This window comes from Lepisma saccharinum, chromosome 9, assembly GCF_977018435.1.
Source record: "Lepisma saccharinum chromosome 9, izLepSacc3.1, whole genome shotgun sequence".
NCBI lineage: Eukaryota > Metazoa > Arthropoda > Insecta > Zygentoma > Lepismatidae > Lepisma > Lepisma saccharinum.
The window spans coordinates 38,250,346-38,271,715 of NC_139237.1; the positions used below are offsets into that span (position 1 = coordinate 38,250,346).

At 33.7% G+C, this 21,370-nt stretch overlaps 1 protein-coding gene across 2 annotated transcripts; it reads left to right on the forward strand.

Annotated features, from left to right (window-relative positions):
- Nucleotides 1–1,823: 1,823 nt before the first annotated feature.
- LOC145992628 (cuticle protein 18.6-like) lies at nucleotides 1,824–15,999 on the forward strand. 2 transcript variants are annotated; one of them, XM_083128990.1, is made up of 4 exons: nucleotides 1,824–1,951; nucleotides 14,450–14,689; nucleotides 15,031–15,375; nucleotides 15,688–15,999. In XM_083128990.1, exons 2-4 carry the CDS (start codon nucleotides 14,675–14,677, stop codon nucleotides 15,949–15,951), a joined length of 624 nt encoding a protein of 207 aa, XP_082985116.1. In that variant the 5' UTR covers nucleotides 1,824–1,951; nucleotides 14,450–14,674; the 3' UTR covers nucleotides 15,952–15,999. The 2 variants fall into 2 exon arrangements, with proteins under 2 accessions (XP_082985116.1, XP_082985117.1); XM_083128991.1 differs by having other exon boundaries at nucleotides 1,830–1,955.
- The last annotated feature ends 5,371 nt before the right edge of the window (nucleotides 16,000–21,370 follow it).

Sequence of the window (21,370 nt, forward strand, 5' to 3'; positions counted from 1 at the left end):
ATCGGTTGAAGAGGTCGAAGGTCGTCCAGAACGAGCCATATCTTCGACGATCTCTCGTCCCTTTTTGAACGCTTTGTACCACTCGTAAGCCCGTGTTTTTTGATAAAACTGATTCACCATAAGTTTTTTCTAACATTTTTAGCGAGTCAGCACACGAAATTACGTTCGGAACACAAAATTTAAGGCAACTCTTTGTTCAATAATTTCGTTCATGGTAAAAATCGTGATGCACTACTGAAGTGGACTGATTCAACCTGCTGCTGTAAACAAACTGGTTGACAGATCGCGATCATGTTTGGCATAGTAATTAAGTACAGTGCTGTACAGTGCTACCAGCTTACGGAAAAAAGCTTTTTAAAACATCATTAGCGCGTGCTACGCCCCTTGTGGGTACGTACTTACATGTTATTTACCACGGCTACAGATATCTTAATCTCAGGGGATAGGCTCTTTATTCGAGAATTCCAAATAAAAAAGCGTTTTATAACCAAGAGGATATAGTTAAATGCGGATCTATATTCTGAGAACTAATACAAAATACAGAGAAAATATATATATGGATAATCGAAAAGGCTTCTTCTCCTTTGGTTATCGAAAAGGGCTTCTTCTTCTTTGACTATCAACAAGGCTTCTTCCTCTTTTAATATGGAAAAGGCTTCTTCTTCTTTTATTATCAAAAAGGCTTCTTCTTCTTTTAATATGGGAAAAGCTTCTCCTTCTTCTTTTAATATGGAAAAGGCTCCTTCTTCTTTTCTTCTAATATGGAAAAGGCTTCTTCTTCTTCTTTTAATATGGAAAAGGCTTCTTCTTCTTTTCTTCTAATATGGAAAAGGCTTCTTCTTCTTTTTTAATTTATTATCTTCCCTTTTTTAAAGCGTAATCTTATTTATGCGCTCGCTTTCCCCGCTTCTTTGGCAAACAATACAAACCATACTTGTAGAAAGAGTAGGGTCGACTAAACTGACAATAGCGCCACCTCCTATTTAACGACCAAAGGGGAATAACCAGGATCGCTAATAACAAGCGCTGCCAATGGCCCAGTGCGACTAAAAAGAAGCGCAACCGTAAAGTGCTCCGGGGCGTCTAATTTGACAACTGCGCCACCGGGGACAAACAACAAAACACTGACGATGTTCTCCTCGTCAGAAAGGTAAAAAGAAATTGAGATGAGATACATTTCTGAATTCATTTGCTCGCTTAATGACTTTCCTAAACGTTTCATATGCGGCCATATTCTTTATTCTTTTAATTTACTATATACATCATTGTATTTACTTCTTTTATAGTATTTGAACTCTTCTTTTATATATTTCTCAATTTACTATAATATATATAATTCCTCTTCTCCGCTCAAAGTTTTTTATAATTTCCTTCGCTCCTCTTTATATAGCGTGCTGCCATCTCTTGTCGATTCCGAGAAACCATTCCTCCTTGCAACATTCATTGTGTCGTGTGAAACTGGCACGTGACACGCGGGTCTTTTAAATTTCAAATTCCCGGTACTTTTTTGACAGAATAGCATTTGAGAGATTTGGATACATCCGGTAACTGTTCGTTGTACGGAAGTGTTCTGTATTGTTTTGTCACTTTTGGTAGATGTAACTATATTATTCTCAGAAATATTTACTTTAAAATCTAGCTTAATTATCAAAATTTGGGCAATAAATAAGTTTTTACGGAAACTATATGAACAGTTTCTACAGAAATAGAGGGTATCATAAACTATTTAAACAACAATAAATTAAGTTTGCAACAAGAATTAACATTTCGGTAACAATACAAACAATTGTCAATAATTGAGTAAACATAGTTTCTAAGGAAATGAGACGAGAAGCACTGCAAGCGAAATTAACTTTTCCTGCCACGTACATTTTTCAATTTTTAGTTTCACTATTGACACATGATAGGATCTCGATATTTTGAACTTGATTTGGTTGTTACAGGAACTTTTGTGAGTAAGAACATTTTACTAAATTCTTTGCAAACCATAAATTTAATGTAAAATTTCGTATAAAAATCGACAAATTAGAATATCTTACTAGTGTAAAGTTAACTTGAAATTAATTGATAAATTATTCTTCATTAATAACAAGAAAAGTGATAGGAAATGTAGAAAGGCAGGAAATTCTTTCCCTGGTTCAGAACTAAATTATAGATGTGGAAAACTCACTCTCCCCCCTTTCAATTCGAGCCTAGGGCGCCACGTACAGAGGACGCAATTTAAGTGTTTTTCCCCCTTTCTTCACAACAAAGTGAGAATATGTGACGCAGAAATTTGGCAGAAGAAAGGGAAGAAGGATATACAAGGTGTTACTCGACCATTGTTCCCATTGAAGATTTTGAAGTGATGAAGTAACCCCTAGATTCTTTTTCTGAGGGGTGACAATAGATATCATCATTTTACTCGGTACATGAAGTTCTCCATTCGATCACGTCACGAAAAGATCTCTATCATAAATCCTTATCCATTTATGAGGTTGATACGAAGTTTCAGACTTACCCTAGGAAAGTTAAATTCTAATTATTTTCTTTCTGAGATAAGAGTCTGATTTTATAAATATTTTGGAAATTATACTTAGAATAATGTGTAGTACATACGTAGTTCATAACGATGCCATTTCTTTAAGCAGAATTGAATAATTTTAAATTATGAATTTTGCTACTGACAGTGAGAACATACCTACTGAACATTGTATTATTTTAATTATTATAATTCTTAACATATTTTCTTCTCTCCCTTGTAGTCTTATATTCCTGTAACACACTGCAGGAATTTTGTGTTTACCAATAGTAATAGTGAGTTTTTAAAGACGTTCTTTACACATTAAGAGACAACTGAAATATTCTTAAATATGCTAAACTCTCTTCTTAAATCAGAAATGCAAACTATGAATCTTTAATATAACCTATATTATTTTTAGAGGTATTTTCTTTGTTTCCTCATTTCAAAATGTGTAGAATATAAATATCACATATCATGCTAGAGTATAAGGGGTGACCCTTCCACGTAGTACACCAGTAGATGGGGACCCAGCCAAGGACAATTAGTGCACGGGTGTTAATTAATTTGCATATAATTAAGAACTAATTTGCATAATATGAATTCATTTGCATATCATTAGAATACTTTACATTTATGTATTTGCTTATTTATAACTTTTTATGAATATATATTTATTTATTTTATGAAAAATATGTATATAGAAGGTAATTAGAGGTACTAAATGTTATGCATATGTTTTTATATTCATTACTGCAAAGTATGTAACGTATGAAACTATAATAATTAATGTTTATAATATTGAAAATAAGTTTTCTATGGTTTATGAACCGCTATGAACGGTGGTAATGGGTGTAGGTACAAGTCCAATTACGATTGGGGACGGTCCCGGTACTCGAACCCACGATATGTAATATTATTAATTAGTACTATGCAGTAATTTCATCATGTTATGAAACACGATGGTGCAACACGCTAGACAGAATACTGTCTCCGAATCTCGACTCGGCGGTGAAGGTAGACGAGAAAGGAATCTCGACTCCGCTCTGATCCCAGACAGAGAGAATGAATTAATATTCAGCGCTGGTAGACGAGAAAGGAATTTGGGGGGAAGTGCGTTCAAGGTCAAATGACGTCACAACGTCAGAACAAAGGAAGAACCTGATTGTCCAATCAGAGAACGCGTCGGTAGATTTTCAGAACCGGTTTTCCCAAGGTTAACCAGTACGCAATAACAGGGGAAAGCTATGCAATACTGTAGGGCAGGGGAGGGATTGAGCCAGACAACAAAGGATGTCTAGAATGCGCAGCAAGGGTCAAATCTCTGAAGCTATGCGGTTTCCGCCGCCAATTAATATTCCGCTCAGGTTTGCCTTCAAGGCACAGGACGCTCTAGCGCAGGGTTTTTTTATCTGTACTATGAAGAAGGGAGAACTATTAGGGACGGGGCCTACAGTTTTCACCATTTGCTTTTATCACGAGGTAACGAACCTAGGACCCTTTGATTATTGATTTAGGTAGTAAATGTATGTTACTGTGTGCTATTTAACTTAATTTTGAGTTTATTTTTTACCAAACTTTGACTTTATGTCAAATCTTTTACAAGTTTTTATGTATTTTTACCAAAATAACACTATTTATACTATTCAGGCAACATTTTTTATTAAATTCTGGACTCGCAAAGATATTTTTACAACTTTTTAACTTATTATTTTACAATTTTATGTTAATTTTTTTTACCAAAATAACACTATCTGTACTATTCAGGCAACATTTTTCATTAAATTTTGGACTCGCAAAGATATTTTTTCAACTTTTAACTTATTATTTTACAACTTTATGTTAATTTTTTACCAAAATAACACTATTTGTACTATTCAAGCAACATTTTTTATTAAATTTTGCACTCACAAAAAACATTTTTACAACTTTTTAACTTATTATTTTACAACTTTATGTTAATTTTTTTACCAAAATAACACTATTTGTACTATTCAGGCAACATTTTTTATTAAATTTTGCACTCACAAAGACATTTTTTTTCAACTTTTAACTTATTATTTTACAACTTTAAGTTAATTTTTTACCAAAATAACACTATTTGTACTATTCAAGCAACATTTTTTATTAAATTTTGGACTCACAAAGACATTTTTTTCTACGTTTAACTTATTATTTTACAACTTTATGTTAATTTTTTACCAAAATAACACTATTTGTACTATTCAGGCAACATTTTTTATTAAATTTTGGACTCACAAAGACATTTTTTCAACTTTTAACTTATCATTTTACAACTTTATGTTAATTTTTACCAAAATAACACTATTTGTACTATTCAGGCAACATTTTTTATTAAATTTTGTATTTACAAAGAGATTTTTTCAACTTTTAATTTATTATTTACAAGTTTATGCCTATTTTTTTACTCAAATAACACAATTCAATCTGTTCAGGATAGACTTTTAGTTACATTTTCGACACACAAAGTGTGTGTTCTCAACTTCTATCTGTTTATTTCACAAGTTTAGGCTTATTATTACCAAAATAACACAATTCAATCTGTTCAGGAAAGACTTTTAGTCGCATTTTCGACACACAGAGTGTGTGTTCTCAACTTCTATCTGTTTATTTCACAAGTTTATACCTATTTTTAACCTAAATAACACTATTTACACTATTCAGGAAAGACTTTTAGTTACATTTTCGATCTAAGAAAAAAAGCAAACAACCTAAGTCAAATTCAAGCAGCAAAAGGAATACACAGAACCAACATGGCATCCAGAAAAAGAAATCAATAGTTAAGCCATAGCACAGTTTAAAACTACATAGCTGAAACCTTAGAGAAGCATAAAACTGCAAACACAATATATCTAGATTCTTCCAAGGCATAGGATTGAGTAAAAAACATGGCTTGCTTATGGACAAACTCAACAACATAGGAATAAAATAGACAAGCAATCCTTTTTTCAGTAGAAAATTCCAGTTACTCAAGTAAGCTACATCATACGTAGTACATAAGAAGAGCAAATGAACATCATCAGCAGTAAACCATCATGCAACTTCTATGTGCTGAAACAACTAAGTGAGTATAATTTATCAGAAAAAATGCCTACGTTTCAGCCTAATTTACCTCTACATTAATAATACTACCAGAATACTAAGGCTTCAAAAGTGAACACTAAGAATAATATTCAGACTAAAGTATAGGGCATCTTGCAAAGGATTATTACTCCCTACATCTACAAGTCAATAACAATTATTCTAAATACTACGAACTTGGACAAAATATAGTCAAATACACAACACAAGAAGGAAAATAATTACAAGTAAAACAGCAGACACTCAATATCTCAAAACAATCATGTAAAAATATTCTACAACAAACTGCCTCATAACATAAAACTGCTAAGTCCCCACAACATATACAAATACAATCAATAAAAACTACTTGAAATGGGAAAACTGACTACAGTCTCACAGACTTGATGTAAAATAACAGCAAAACTTAGAAGCATGCACAGTCAATAGTGCTCAATTTGCATACAGTTCACATGCAAACTCTCATGAAAAGGTTCAAAACAGTCTCCCAGCTCAGTTCTCATCTATACTTGGACAACAAAATCCTGCAACAAATTCTCAGAAATCCTACCTTTCCTACCCTTGCTTAAATAGCTAAAGTGCAATCTTCATACTAAAATATTTAAAAAGGCATATCTATTTACATAAAAGTGTGAACACATGTGTTTGTCTGCGTGTACTCTTAGATAAATTGATAAAAAAAGCAATATAGTTATAAATCAAAGACTATACCTAATAATATTAATTTCAAAATAAGCTGATAGAAAAAGATATAATAACTACAGTATAAGCTAGAAACATAAATTGAGAGTATTTGAAAATAAAATCCTTAGGAAAATATTTGGACCTAAAACAGATGACGAGGCAGATGAGTGGAGAAGAATACATAATTTGGAAGTACATAATTTGTATTCATGTCCAGATATTATTAGAATGATTATATCAAAAAGACTTAGGTGTGTAGATCCTGTGGTACAAATGGGAGAGGAAAGAAGAGTATACAGGATTCTTGTTGGGAAACCTGATGGTAAAAAACCAATAGACAGACAGGGATAATGTAGAGATGGACCTAAAGGAAATTGGTAGGAAGAAAAGGAGTATATAGATCTTGCTCAGGACAGGAACAGATGAAAGGCATGTGTTGATGCAGCCATGAACCTTCGGGTTTAAGAAGGCTAGAGAGTTAGTTAGTTATACATTAAATAAGCATAATATTTGAATTGTAAGTAGAGAATATAACAAATGTACAATGCATTGTGCGAAAACTATGTCAACTTTGCATTATAAGCAGAAAATTAAACCAGTTTGCCTTAGAAATACATTTTAAGAATAGCCCAAAATAGCATGCGTAATAGAAAATTAAGAAAACTTTCTGAAGCATAAAAGTACTGACTAGTGCTGAATGAATCAATTACTGTAAAATATTATTCTCTGATTCAAGTAATTTAACTGTAAACATCATCTTTTGTGTGTAAAATATAATTGTTAGTTGAACTGATAAGTACAAATATTAACTTTATACGCCTTGATACACTCTAAATAACATAACTTTGATATATAAATTAGTAACAATTTGTTAAAATTAAGTTAAACTGTAGAATTGTTTTCTTAAATAAATATAAATATAAAGTAAAAATAATAAACAAATAATTCCTTCTTTTCCTATTTAAAGGATGCCAAACAGTGTAAATCAGTTGTTAGTGGCTAAATAACATAAAATTTGAAGGCAGTAACAATATTTTTTAAAAATACTGCTTTTTACCTAACTTTGTAAATTAAATACTAGTACATTTTGTCAAATTATAAATAAAATATACCTATTTCTTTGGTATTTGTACTAAAGTGAAGAAAATGTTACTAAAACTTGGCTAGTACAGTAAATCTAAGAGTTTTAGCTTTATTTGTCTGTAACTGGATATAATTGTAACTTGTTAATCTCGCCAAACACAATCTTTACCTCAATTTTGGAAGCTAGCTGAACTTTAGCGTTTCGAATTACATATAGTGAAGACCTCTATAGTGGAAAAATACACCCAGTCTGTAAAAATTTAGAAATGTTGTCTCCTTGTCTGTCGAACCAGACCAAAAGTGTTCTCAAATGTTTCAATATATTTCTTAACATAACTAACTTTTCAAAAAAAAGAATACCTTGTGCCCAGATAGCTTAGTTGGTATAGCGTTAGGCTTTTAACCTATCTGTCCAGGGTTCGAGTCCCTGTCTGGGCGATAACAATTTTTAAATTTTGTCATCGGATCTTTTGCAGAATGGATATAAAATATGTTTACAGTCTAACAGATTATTATTTATCTAAAATTTTGCAAATAAGCTTTTAAGTTTCTCAAATATCAGCATCTTTAGCTAACAGTACAGCATAACCAGTATTATTATGATAGAAATGTTCTGGTGGAAGAACCTACACCTACTGTAATATCTCTGTGGTATTAACTTACATGCAGCCCATAACTTTTGGGATTGTTTCTCCTCCGTTACATTTCCTGGCCATTTACCCTTAGCGTCGCGATTAGCCTCAGAAGCAAAAAAAAAAAAAAAAGCGAAATCTTATATTTGTTATTTTTATATCTCTGAAACCACCTATACTATAGAACTACATTTAATGAATTTTGCAGTCTTCCTGTTTGATCTGTTAAATAATCCAGTCAATAAAAATATACTTGCATAGAAAAATCTGTTTTTCAGATACTTTAATCTGGTAATCTGCTTTTGCGTACTTCCTCAGAAATATACACAATCATAGTTCTTTATAAATTTAGCACCTGATATAGAATAAGTCGAAGTCTAGTTAGAGTTGGCCTGTAAGTGCTTCTGGTACATGTAGTTACTTGAAAAAGCAAATATTGGGTGTATAACAGATAGCACTTTTGTGAAACAGTAAAAAATCAACCTCATTTCCTCGTAGCATTAGCTGTAAATGCTTCTTGCAGGTTAATAAGGCTCTGGCGTGTGGGCCTACATCACCTATAATCCTTTGTAAGGTTCGTGTTGTCCTATAAATTGTCGATATACATACTAAGTCTCTAGTTACAGCCTAAGCTTTTAGTTTCAATCAGAGGATTTCAGTGTTCAGATAGTGATTGTAGCCTCGTATAATAAACCAAATGGAAATAACCCAAGTGTTGATGCACCCAAAAAACCAGAAATACTTCAAAAATACCTTGAAAAAGGCTATAAGGCTAAATTATTCTTCTAGCATAGAAAAAAAAAGTTTAGCAAGTGGACCTATGGTTCATATAGTCAGTCGTCTGTGAACTTCGTCTTGTCCTGTGAATTGTCAATATATTTATAAATGGTTATATTTAAAAAGAAAATAAACAATGTTGGTAAGCGTCCAGTTGTGGACCCCTCGGTAGAGGGGTTTCAGACCTCATAGACACACAATAATTTTTGTTACACTAAAAATTTGGCAAATAGTCGAAATGTTAAACATTTCGTGTACTTTATCCAGTAAATCTTAGCTAGAAATACAATAACAGCGTTACAGACATAAAAATTAAGCAAGCTTTGATATTCTAGTGGCACATAATAAATATAAAATATCCTTTAAAATACTCTGACAAAAAGTTGTGGGTTATCTGAGATCAGAATTTTCAAGCCCTCTCTCCTGCATAAATAGGCTCTAGAATTCACTAAGCCTCAAAATAATATTGGGTACATAAAATAAAAAGCAGATGGAGAGTGATGCTGATCGCATCATCTCCAAAATAGCAAAAACAAAAGTATATGAATGGAGCCCTACCTGATATATTTAGAAAACTTTTACCTAGTACAACAGTAACAAAATACTCAGCAAACTCTAAAATAAACAAACTTTCCTACGTAGCAGGCGTAACCTGACCTAAATAAATACATATAGAAATACAGATCCAAAAATAGCATAGTAAAAATCAGTAAACCCTAATAATAATAATAATAATAATAATAATATATATTCTGTGGCTTACATTTTAGCTAAAAGTACTTTTTCTTTAGCGTTTTCGAAAAAATTTAAATAAATAATAAACTCTAAGTTAAAAATTTGTAAATGTATATATAATACAAAACAAAATAAATAAAAATTAATACATACCCTGCAAAAAATCAGCAAAAAAGTTGAAAACATCTCTTTGTGCATCCAAAATATAATAACCAATCCTTCCTGACTGGATTAAATTGTGTTATTTGAGTAATATTAGGCTAAACTTGTGAAATAAACAAATAGAAGTTGAGAACACACACTTAGTGTGTCGAAAATGTAACTACAAGTCTTTCCTGAACAGACTGAATTGTGTTATTTTGGTAATAATAAGCCTAGACTTGTGAAATAAACAGATAGCAGTTGAGAACTAAAAGTCTTTCCTGAACAGATTGAATTGTATTATTTTGGTAATAATAAGCCTAAACTTGTGAAATAAACAGATAGAAGTTGAGATCACACACTTTGTGTGTCGAAAATATAACTAAAAGTCTTTCCTGAATAGTATAAATAGTGTTATTTTGGTAAAAATAAGCCTAAACTTGTGAAATAAACAGATAGAAGTTGAGATCACACACTCTGTGTGTCGAAAATGTAACTAAAAGTCTTTCCTGAATAGTGTAAATAGTGTTATTTAGGTTAAAAATAGGTATAAACTTGTGAAATAAACAGATAGAAGTTGAGAACACACACTCTGTGTGTCGAAAATGCGACTAAAAGTCTTTCCTGAACAGATTGAATTGTGTTATTTTGGTAATAATAAGCCTAAACTTGTGAAATAAACAGATAGAAGTTGAGAACACACACTTTGTGTGTCGAAAATGTAACTAAAAGTCTATCCTGAACAGATTGAATTGTGTTATTTGAGTAAAAAAAATAGGCATAAACTTGTAAATAATAAATTAAAAGTTGAAAAAATCTCTTTGTAAATACAAAATTTAATAAAAAATGTTGCCTGAATAGTACAAATAGTGTTATTTTGGTAAAAATTAACATAAAGTTGTAAAATGATAAGTTAAAAGTTGAAAAAATGTCTTTGTGAGTCCAAAATTTAATAAAAAATATTGCCTGAATAGTACAAATAGTGTTATTTTGGTAAAAAATTAACATAAAGTTGTAAAATAATAAGTTAAACGTAGAAAAAAATGTCTTTGTGAGTCCAAAATTTAATAAAAAATGTTGCTTGAATAGTACAAATAGTGTTATTTTGGTAAAAAATTAACTTAAAGTTGTAAAATAATAAGTTAAAAGTTGAAAAAAAATGTCTTTGTGAGTGCAAAATTTAATAAAAAATGTTGCCTGAATAGTACAAATAGTGTTATTTTGGTAAAAAAATTAACATAAAGTTGTAAAATAATAAGTTAAAAAGTTGTAAAAATGTTTTTTGTGAGTGCAAAATTTAATAAAAAATGTTGCTTGAATAGTACAAATAGTGTTATTTTGGTAAAAAATTAACATAAAGTTGTAAAATAATAAGTTAAAAGTTGAAAAAATATCTTTGCGAGTCCAAAATTTAATGAAAAATGTTGCCTGAATAGTACAGATAGTGTTATTTTGGTAAAAAAAATTAACATAAAATTGTAAAATAATAAGTTAAAAAGTTGTAAAAATATCTTTGCGAGTCCAGAATTTAATAAAAAATGTTGCCTGAATAGTATAAATAGTGTTATTTTGGTAAAAATACATAAAAACTTGTAAAAGATTTGACATAAAGTCAAAGTTTGGTAAAAAATAAACTCAAAATTAAGTTAAATAGCACACAGTAACATACATTTACTACCTAAATCAATAATCAAAGGGTCCTAGGTTCGTTACCTCGTGATAAAAGCAAATGGTGAAAACTGTAGGCCCCGTCCCTAATAGTTCTCCCTTCTTCATAGTACAGATAAAAAAACCCTGCGCTAGAGCGTCCTGTGCCTTGAAGGCAAACCTGAGCGGAATATTAATTGGCGGCGGAAACCGCATAGCTTCAGAGATTTGACCCTTGCTGCGCATTCTAGACATCCTTTGTTGTCTGGCTCAATCCCTCCCCTGCCCTACAGTATTGCATAGCTTTCCCCTGTTATTGCGTACTGGTTAACCTTGGGAAAACCGGTTCTGAAAATCTACCGACGCGTTCTCTGATTGGACAATCAGGTTCTTCCTTTGTTCTGACGTTGTGACGTCATTTGACCTTGAACGCACTTCCCCCCAAATTCCTTTCTCGTCTACCAGCGCTGAATATTAATTCATTCTCTCTGTCTGGGATCAGAGCGGAGTCGAGATTCCTTTCTCGTCTACCTTCACCGCCGAGTCGAGATTCGGAGACAGTATTCTGTCTAGCGTGTTGCACCATCGTGTTTCATAACATGATGAAATTACTGCATAGTACTAATTAATAATATTACATATCGTGGGTTCGAGTACCGGGACCGTCCCCAATCGTAATTGGACTTGTACCTACACCCATTACCACCGTTCATAGCGGTTCATAAACCATAGAAAACTTATTTTCAATATTATAAACATTAATTATTATAGTTTCATACGTTACATACTTTGCAGTAATGAATATAAAAACATATGCATAACATTTAGTACCTCTAATTACCTTCTATATACATATTTTTCATAAAATAAATAAATATATATTCATAAAAAGTTATAAATAAGCAAATACATAAATGTAAAGTATTCTAATGATATGCAAATGAATTCATATTATGCAAATTAGTTCTTAATTATATGCAAATTAATTAACACCCGTGCACTAATTGTCCTTGGCTGGGTCCCCATCTACTTACACCCAATTGTCAACCTCACTTCCACGTAGTACACCCTGGACTGCATTTTGCAGACTAACGAGGTTCTGGCGTCTGATGTGACGGGTGCAAAATAGCCTAAGTGTTGACTCACCCAAAACTTTAAATTCATGGCATAAAATGTCGGTGTTTGGTGTGGGGCGTCAAACCACAATCATGCTTAAGGAGCCAAAATATCTAGATTCGGGGCTGATTCGAACACTGCCGTTAAGCGCACTTTTTACTCAGATATGATAATTACAGCTGTAATGGGAATAAAAGCAATGAAATATATACATACCTCTATCACATAAATTTAGTGCAGGGCACGAGGTTGGTTTGGACACGTGGATCAATTGTAATATCCTTCAAAGGTTTTTTCGTTTAAAAATTTGAAATCAATCATGTTTTATGTTTTAACTTTTTTTATACGAGTTCAAGGTGTGAATCTTCTTCCATATCTGGCAAGAAACCATGAGTTGTAATAATTTAAGTCCAAGTGAAAGTAAGGGTCCCGGGTTCGAATCCCGGTCGTACTTGGTTGTTTGTGAATATCCATTCATCAATTTCATCATTTCATCACTCATCCCCATCTTTGCAAATTAGCCAAGAGGCACAAAACGCGAAGTAAAATAAACTAAATCAAATCAAAAATCAAATCCAAGTGAAAGTGAATTTGTGAATTCACTACGTGTTGTACACGTGATAATAATGCAATAATCCCAGCTGTCGTTACTTGTTTTATTCTCATGAAAGAACACGTTCCTCCCCTGTCATAAAAGCTCCATTTTCATTTAATTGATGATTGTAATAATTTTAAAATTAAGTTTTTTGAAATAAACAACTCCAGAGGTGAAGTATTCAAGTTCATTCCTCTTTTCACTTATATCGTGGACAAGCTCTTGTATAATAACATGCAATCACGATTCAACTTAATTATCACGATTAACCAAAGTATCCGGCTCGGTGGAGAATCTCGCCACCCAAGTTGCCGAGTTCGAGTCTCGACTTCGGAATCAGTGTTTTCTTACATCTAATCATCTTCATCGTCACGATTAGCCAAATGTGGAAGAAAAGTGGCGTTAAATAGCACATATAGAAATACAAATGACGATTAACCAAAGGGTGTGTATTTGTTTTGTTTCCCTATATTCAAATTATATTCGTCGTTAAAAAGCCTTGAGAGTAGTATACAGTGTTCGAGTGTGCCCCATTTCCGAACAGACCTAATTGCGAACACTTAGTACCTGAACACAACTGATTGAATTATGGTTTTAAGTCTACTTTAGACTGGACCTACAGTTTAAAGTGGGATCCGAACCACGGTGCCACTTGCCTCCACCGGGCATCGAACCCAGCACCCCTTGATTACCTAAACACGAATAACACTATATTACCTGGAAATGTTGAGTCCTAATTCCCAACACACATTTCTTCCAGTCTATGTCCGTTTCGCCTTATGCCTTCTCAGCACACAGAAACCGCTTGATCTCCAATGGTCAATTAAAGGCGACATGGGAAGTCCCCTTTCGCCTTTATTCCCCAAAATCTTCACTGCACCACTACTTGTGAACAACAGTCTCACATATGTGTGCGCACAGGTGGATGGATATGTTTAGAAACGACGTTCAGCTTTAATAATGCTGTATTTCTTGAATGTTCAAAATGACATACATCAAATTGAACTATAACGTTTAAACCACCAGTGACACTCAAGGCAATAACCCGCATCAAGTATGCAACGGACTGCTATTAAAATTCCGTTAAAAGGAATCGAGAAATGTCAGAGAAAGTTACATGGGTAGATACGTGTTTTCCCGTTTCGCCTCTTCCAATTTCGCCTCTTCCCATTTTGACTTATGCCTTATCAGCACATACAAACATTTTCCACTTAAGGTGCTTTTTACACATGCAATAAGTTTAGATTAAATACGTGATCCAGTTTGTAGACACTAGAGTTGTTGAGTGGAAACATAATAAATTAAGAAGTAAATAAATATATTTACACCTTTGCATTTATTTGTATTTCTTAAACATCCTGTATTTCCTTCTCGCCTCGGAAAGTCGTCACTGGTTTAGATATAGTGTTGTTTTGATACAAATAGGTTTTTTCACAGATATAATGCTAATGAAGGAAGGAATTGTTATGTAGGAAGGAGATAATGCCCAATACACTAAACATCAAGCATAAAATGGCGGACGTAACATCCTCGCAACTTGTTTAAGAAGCAATGCAACAACTTTCTCATTAAGTGAAATGATGTCCGCATGTATGTTCCTCACAGTGTATAAAAGGCTTCATTCAGCTCCAGTAAGCACAGTTGGCAGCAACAAGCAACACCATGAACTCGTTTGCAGTAAGTACATTTATCTTACCACCTTCGAACCGCATAAAACACGATTTAGTAAACAATGGCAGTAAAATGGGAAGTTAGGAGGAAATTATGATTACTTAAATTAAAATTTGGCATGTCTCAAATTGTTGTAAATATATAGAAAAGAAAAAAATACAAAATAATAGCATTATTTACAAAAAGCTTAAAGGAATATTGGAGTGAACCATTTTACAACAATTGCTTTTCCAAAACATGTTTATTTTTTTAAAAAATATAATTACTACATTATTTTTGATATATTGAATATATTTGAACTTTTTTTTAATTGATGTATTTTTAAGGAACCATATTTAATTTTTCAGATTACCTTGGCTCTCTGCTCCCTTGTGGTAGCTGCGACAGGTGTTCCTGTAGGAGGCTATTGGATAGGTGGAGCCTATGGTGCTGTAGGCGGTTATGGTGTTGCAGGAGGCTATGGTACTGTAGGAGGATATGGCTTAGCAGGGGGCTATGGTGGATTTGGAGCTGGTAGAGGGCTGGGGTATACAGTAGGATATGGTGCTGGAAAAGGAGTAGGTGCTGTTGGTGGTGCACTAGGTTACGCTGGTCCTCTTGTTGGAGCCGCAATAGCTCCTGTCGTTGCTCATGTAGCCCCTGTAGCCCCTGTTGCCGCTGCTGTTGCTCCAGTTGCTGCTGTTGATCATTATGTAAGTATGACGAAATTACTTATTCTTCATCACATTTTTTCTGTTGCTCTTGATTAATAACGCCCATAAAGATGAGTGGTGATTAGATAAATTGTATAAAGGAATATTCGCAAAAATACTCATGCCCCGACTTGGACTAGAATCTGGAACCTACGGTGATGTGATCCGAAATTGACCACACGATGCACTTGGGCACCGAAATGGCAAGACGGTTTTACAAATACATTACGCATTCAATGGTATGTCCTACATTCTAAAAGAAAACATTTATCTTGTAATTTTAGTAACTTAGTTAAGTTTTCTTTCCTGCAGGCCTACCCCAGATACGCCTTCGGTTATGGAGTGGCCGACGCTCTGACTGGAGACCACAAGAGCCAGTCTGAAGTTCGTGATGGAGATTTGGTGAAAGGCCAATACAGCGTGGCTGAACCAGATGGCACTTTGAGAGTTGTGAACTACGCTGCTGATCCAATCAACGGATTCAACGCTGTGGTAAGCAAGCTTGGACAGAGTACTCACCCTGGACCTATCGCTGCTGTTGGTCACGTTGGATTGGCTGGAAAACTTCATGGTTAATGGAAAGTACGATCGCTGTAACTTAAGGGAAAACCGCTTACTGAAGCGTTTAATTCGATGGAAACTGATTTGAAAATAAATATATTTTTTATAAATACACCAATTTGAAATATTACCTTTCAGATTATTTATTTGTTTCTGAAATCAAGGTGTGTGTGCATATGAATCTACGTGTATTAAAATGTACTGAAGATACCAAAGAACAGATGAAACTACAATTTGAAAAAAAAAAGGCATAGAGAACAAGAATATAATAATTACAATGAAGTTAAATAATTTCACGAACGAATTTAACGTCACAAAGGAAGACCTATAATACCTGAAAACATGTTAATATGGTAAGAGTATGTCTCGACGAAACAAGAAGTCCAATTCACGTAGGTAATTAGACATAGAATATGCAGGGTAAATTTAAATTTATGATGCTGGTAAAGCAAGGGAGTGTTTTATCGTCCATGCATTTTTTTACCTTAGAATATACGGCTAAGAAGGTGTAATATACTAATGAAGACGAAAATTAAATAGGTCAATTAAGTTAGTAGCTCATGCAAATGATACTCGCATGCTAGGGAATAATATAAATAGGGTTAAAGACAATACTAAAGTACTCTTAAAAGTTCCCATGTAACCTTGCATTCGTGCAGTGACATTCTGTATTGGGCCTCACGATGGGGCGGTCATGTACGATAAATATGTAATGTCAATAAGATAATAAGTGTTATTAAAAAATATTAAATGAAAAGTACACAATATTCAGTTTATGCAAAATTGCAGTAATGTATGGATTATATTCGTAGCTATGTATTGTTCAGAAGATATGATTCGGGAATGATGCATGATGGAATTAACCATGTGGCATATTTCTAAAAAGAATCAAGTTAAAAGCAAATTAATGCAGGAAGACGTATTTTATAGTTCCTGTATATTTCATGTAGTAAATTACAATTAATTATAACGTGATATTTCAGTTAAATTAGCAATTTGCAGTTAAATGGTAGAATTAATCGCACAATGCGTTTTTCCGTAACAATAATTTAAACGTTTTAAATTATTACAGCTTGGTTTTTACATCATGGGTCCTGTGTTCGAATTTTATGTGGGAATTTGATGTTTCGTTGTATCTGTTTGCTGGAAAATGATATAAGCGCATTATATAGATATATGAAATTTCGCAGAAAATTAATCACAATATAGGAATTGTTATAGTACTGTAGAGTGAAGGGCTTTGTATCTAAGAAGAGGTTCACTTCATTATTTAGTAACAATCAGAAATGTAAGAAAATTCATCCACCATATTCAGATGTTATTGCTAACTGGTAAACCGTTGGTCTCTGAAATCTTCTCTCCCTCCGCGAAAATTGTACCAAAGGTTATTATAAATCGAATTTCGTTCCTGTGCCTTTAGCCATAAATATTTTCCCACAAAAATTATATAAAAAGGAAGAGCATATATTTGAACAGTTTTATTAATAATAGCGATATTCATAAGTAACGTGTAATTTACCCCACACCCCCTATACGCCTTCATGGCGTGGTGCTATGCACAGGGGAACACTTTACCTTTACCTTTTTTAAATAAACAAAAGGCTGATAATTTGCATTGAAAGCAAATCAATTACATAAAAATTCCAAGTTCTCGACAATATGGTAAAAATCGTAACAGTTTCTAAGCAACTGTGAGCAGAAGTGACTGTAAATGTACGTATGAAGCTGCTTACTCCTGATCTTTACAAAATAGGAATTATATTTTTCTTTTCATTTCTACTTTCTTTAAAATATAGTAATACTGTAATTAGAAAATAATATTTTAAATTCCTAATTTTTTAAATAAAATATATATGAGATAGCAAATGTTCGGAATGTGTTACAAAGGAAAGTGCTTGAATATTCATATGGAGACCATCAGCCGCAGCAAATGGATATTCACTAAGGTGGTTTTAAAGGTTCTCCAGAATATGGGAATCACTCAACGTCTTCCTCACATGCATTAACAAACATTACATTACAGTAGTATAAATCTTCTAATAGCTATGAATCTTACGTGACATAAATAATTAATTTCAAATCACTCTTTGAGGAGAAAGATAACTGTGTTTACGTGCCTTAAGATAACTTCCTACTGATGCTAATTAGAACTGGACGCAAGGTTTTAATGGGGTCTAAACAGAAGAAATGAGCACTCATTCTTGCATATCCCCGTCACCTAGACCAGTGCAGAAACGAATTTAGTTATATGGCGAACACTTTTCCGCTCCTTATTTCGAAATTAACATACTGTACCACCAACCAACTAAATTAATAATATTAACCATTTCGGACATAGACATACAACATTTATTATTATTTTCTGATTTTTATCAAATCATGTGTCTATATTTTAAGGGATTATATTGTTTGTTGAATATTTATTTATTGAAACACGAACAAAATTGAAATTTCTTTGAAAAATAACCAAAAAAACACATTGTAAAATTTACACACAAAGAAACATCGAAATTGTAACCTTGACATAAGACGTGATGTCATCGATAACTAATGACTCCAACATTTGTTTCTGAGACCAAAATGTATAAAGAGTATAAACAATATTTGGAGAAAAATAAAATGTAAAACGAGTAATCTGAACTGCTGAAGCGTTATATGTAGAGGTAAGGGTGTAGCTATCACGTATGGATTGCACTGTGCCATGAACACACAAAAGGGTTTGATAGGGCTCCACAGGTTCTCAATATTGACCACACTTAGGATAATGTGATCAGCTCCAATATTCAATCAACTTTACCACCCCTTCTGATGTCCACATTGCGGAAGACAGAAAGTTATGGCATGCTGGGTACATACATGATCACCCTGATATTTTTTACAAAGTGTAGATACTTTCATCCTATTGTGGGCGAAACTACATCAAAACTCATGGTGCTTGTTAGGTGGTAAAATAGCCGCAGGCTGAACCTCGCCCTTTAATAAAGGAAAATTGAGATTGAAATTGAAGATAGACCAAGTAGTTTTCTTTTACTATATAATATATTTTGATCACATTGTTCATGATCTTCTTCATACATATCAATATTTTTATTAAATGCGAGACTCATAATATGTAGTCATCTCTACTGTTTTCGAAACAATCCTCCTGGCCCCTTTCCCCCGCTTCTGACGTCTGGGGCCCTTCATAATAAAATGAATACAGATTTTTAAAAATGGGTCCCAAGTTTGAACTGTGCATTTTACGAACATGGTTATTGTAATTGAAAGGAGTTGTAAGGCATTATATGCGGGTGAATAATTTGGACAGTTATATGTATTGCTGGGAGCTAAAATGAACATTGCCCAAACTGCACTTGACGGTACAGACAAGACCAGCGTTTAGACTCAGAAGAAAAGTTAGACGGAATGATTTCAGTCAGCGTCTCTCGATTATGTACAGTCATGGAAAAAAAGACTTTCCCCCCACACAGTCTTAATATAACTTGACAAGTTTAAAAACAAGACGCTGCAATCCATTGCTTGCGCACCTCACATCACATTTCCCCCACTCCATTGTCTGCGGCGACTTTGGTTCACAGTGTTGCAACCTGGAGGGAGCGGAATCGTCTGAGAATTTTCAACGAAATTTGAATGTGAAAGGCATGAATTAGTATCTCCTCGCCTACGCTACCTATTGATTACGCTAAATTCTAAATGCATTTTGATATTTTCCCTTTAAACCTTAAATGAATTAAGTTATATTAGGGACATTTCTTACCAGCATAAGGAATGTATGAAATAAAAAGATAGAAAAATGAAAAATATATAAACGATAGAACTGAGCTCACCTTCTAAATGCTTTCCAGTTTTCCTTCTTCAGTTTCACTCTCCCACTCATCCGAGTCTGTGTCTACCGATGAATCTGTGTTCGTGTCTGAATCGGCTTCACCAAGTCTAATTATCAGTTCATCTACACGCTCGTCCATAAGTCCATCTATCTCTTTCAAAGTAAGAATCTTGCAGCCAAGAGTAAAGAGCATGAACATTTCAATGCTTTAGAAAAGAACACAGGCAGGCGTGTTATCAGATTGCCTTCTCGTAGTGATTGTTGTACGATAAACAAACGAACCACCACCCCACTCGGTTAAAAAAAAGGCCACTGCTCGATGTCGCATTCAGAAAATGAAGTCATTCGCCCTGTAGTTTCTCTTCGTTATAAACCTTAACGCACGTGGGTAATACTACAGTTTACGATCGGCGCACCGTACGCATTTTCAAAGGCCGGATTAAATAAAATGAGCCACTGATATAATAGGAGCCTGCATGCACCGTCACGCTAAACAGTGAAAATAGTTTGTCATATTTGTTTTAGCTTAATTTTGCTGAGTTGGCACCACTGGTACTCTCAACGCCAGACCAGTGAGTAGAAGAGTGGTGGGGAGGTTGACGTAATAGGAAGTGCTCCGCAGCGATCTGCGCATTTCGGGACTAAACTTGTCAGGCTATACCAATAGTCTTATGAGGGAAGTATTTCTTTCCACGACTGTACACCTCATACTGTCCAATGTTTTTCTTCTTATTTTTTTTCAAAAATATATCTTACACGTTTTACTCTTTTATCTCCTGAACACGCTACATTTAAGAATGGCGCATATTTTCTCCAGGAGGGTAAAGTGGAAGAAAAGAACACCAGTGAAGATGTCAGAATAGCAATTCTCTCGAAAGGTATTTAATGAACAAAGGTAATCGATAACATAGGGGAACACTTTTTTTTCGTTTTCTGTTTCACTTGATTTTTCTATGTAATTTTTCAACTCTGATTTCAAATATGAAACTGCTTTTCACGTATATGCTATAGTTATCATGCAATTTGAAACTTTTACTTTTGCGAAAAAGGACACCCATTAGTATATATTTACATTGGCAATAGGAGGACAACGACGCTTAGATTTACCCTAACCACGCATTGAAACATCTCTTGATGAATTGATTGTGTTTGAAGTTCACTATGTGCACAGAAAGGCTAATCGGGACCGGACCCGCATTTTAAAGCGGAATCTGACCACTATGTGCTACCACCGGGTATCGAATCCAGGATCCTTTTATTACAAGGCGACGACGTTCCCACATCATCATCAGTAAGGCTCTAAAACACCTCTTTTCCGTTTTTTTTTTTCATATCGGATCATGGCTTCATCACTTAGACATAAGAAAGCAGGTGGGTTATTAGCATCCAGGCTGCAAGAAAACAAATATGCTGGCTGCACTGATAAGCAAACGTATCATATTTCTGAAAGTGAGAGCAGATTTTTGTGGACTTCTTTTCAGAAGATAAGCACTCTGTTTACTGCCATGATATCCCAGGTCTTCTCACTCAATTAGATCTTCTTACCTAGTACAGTCCAACGAATCGCGATTATTTCTTGAAAGCTCTAAGCACAGTATCATGTGTGTT

Excerpts from the sequence above, each read along its gene's own strand:
- LOC145992628 (XM_083128990.1), top strand. Across the intron at positions 15,376-15,687 it reads TTGCTGCTGTTGATCATTAT|GCCTACCCCAGATACGCCTT; the intron begins GTAAGTATGACG and ends TCTTTCCTGCAG.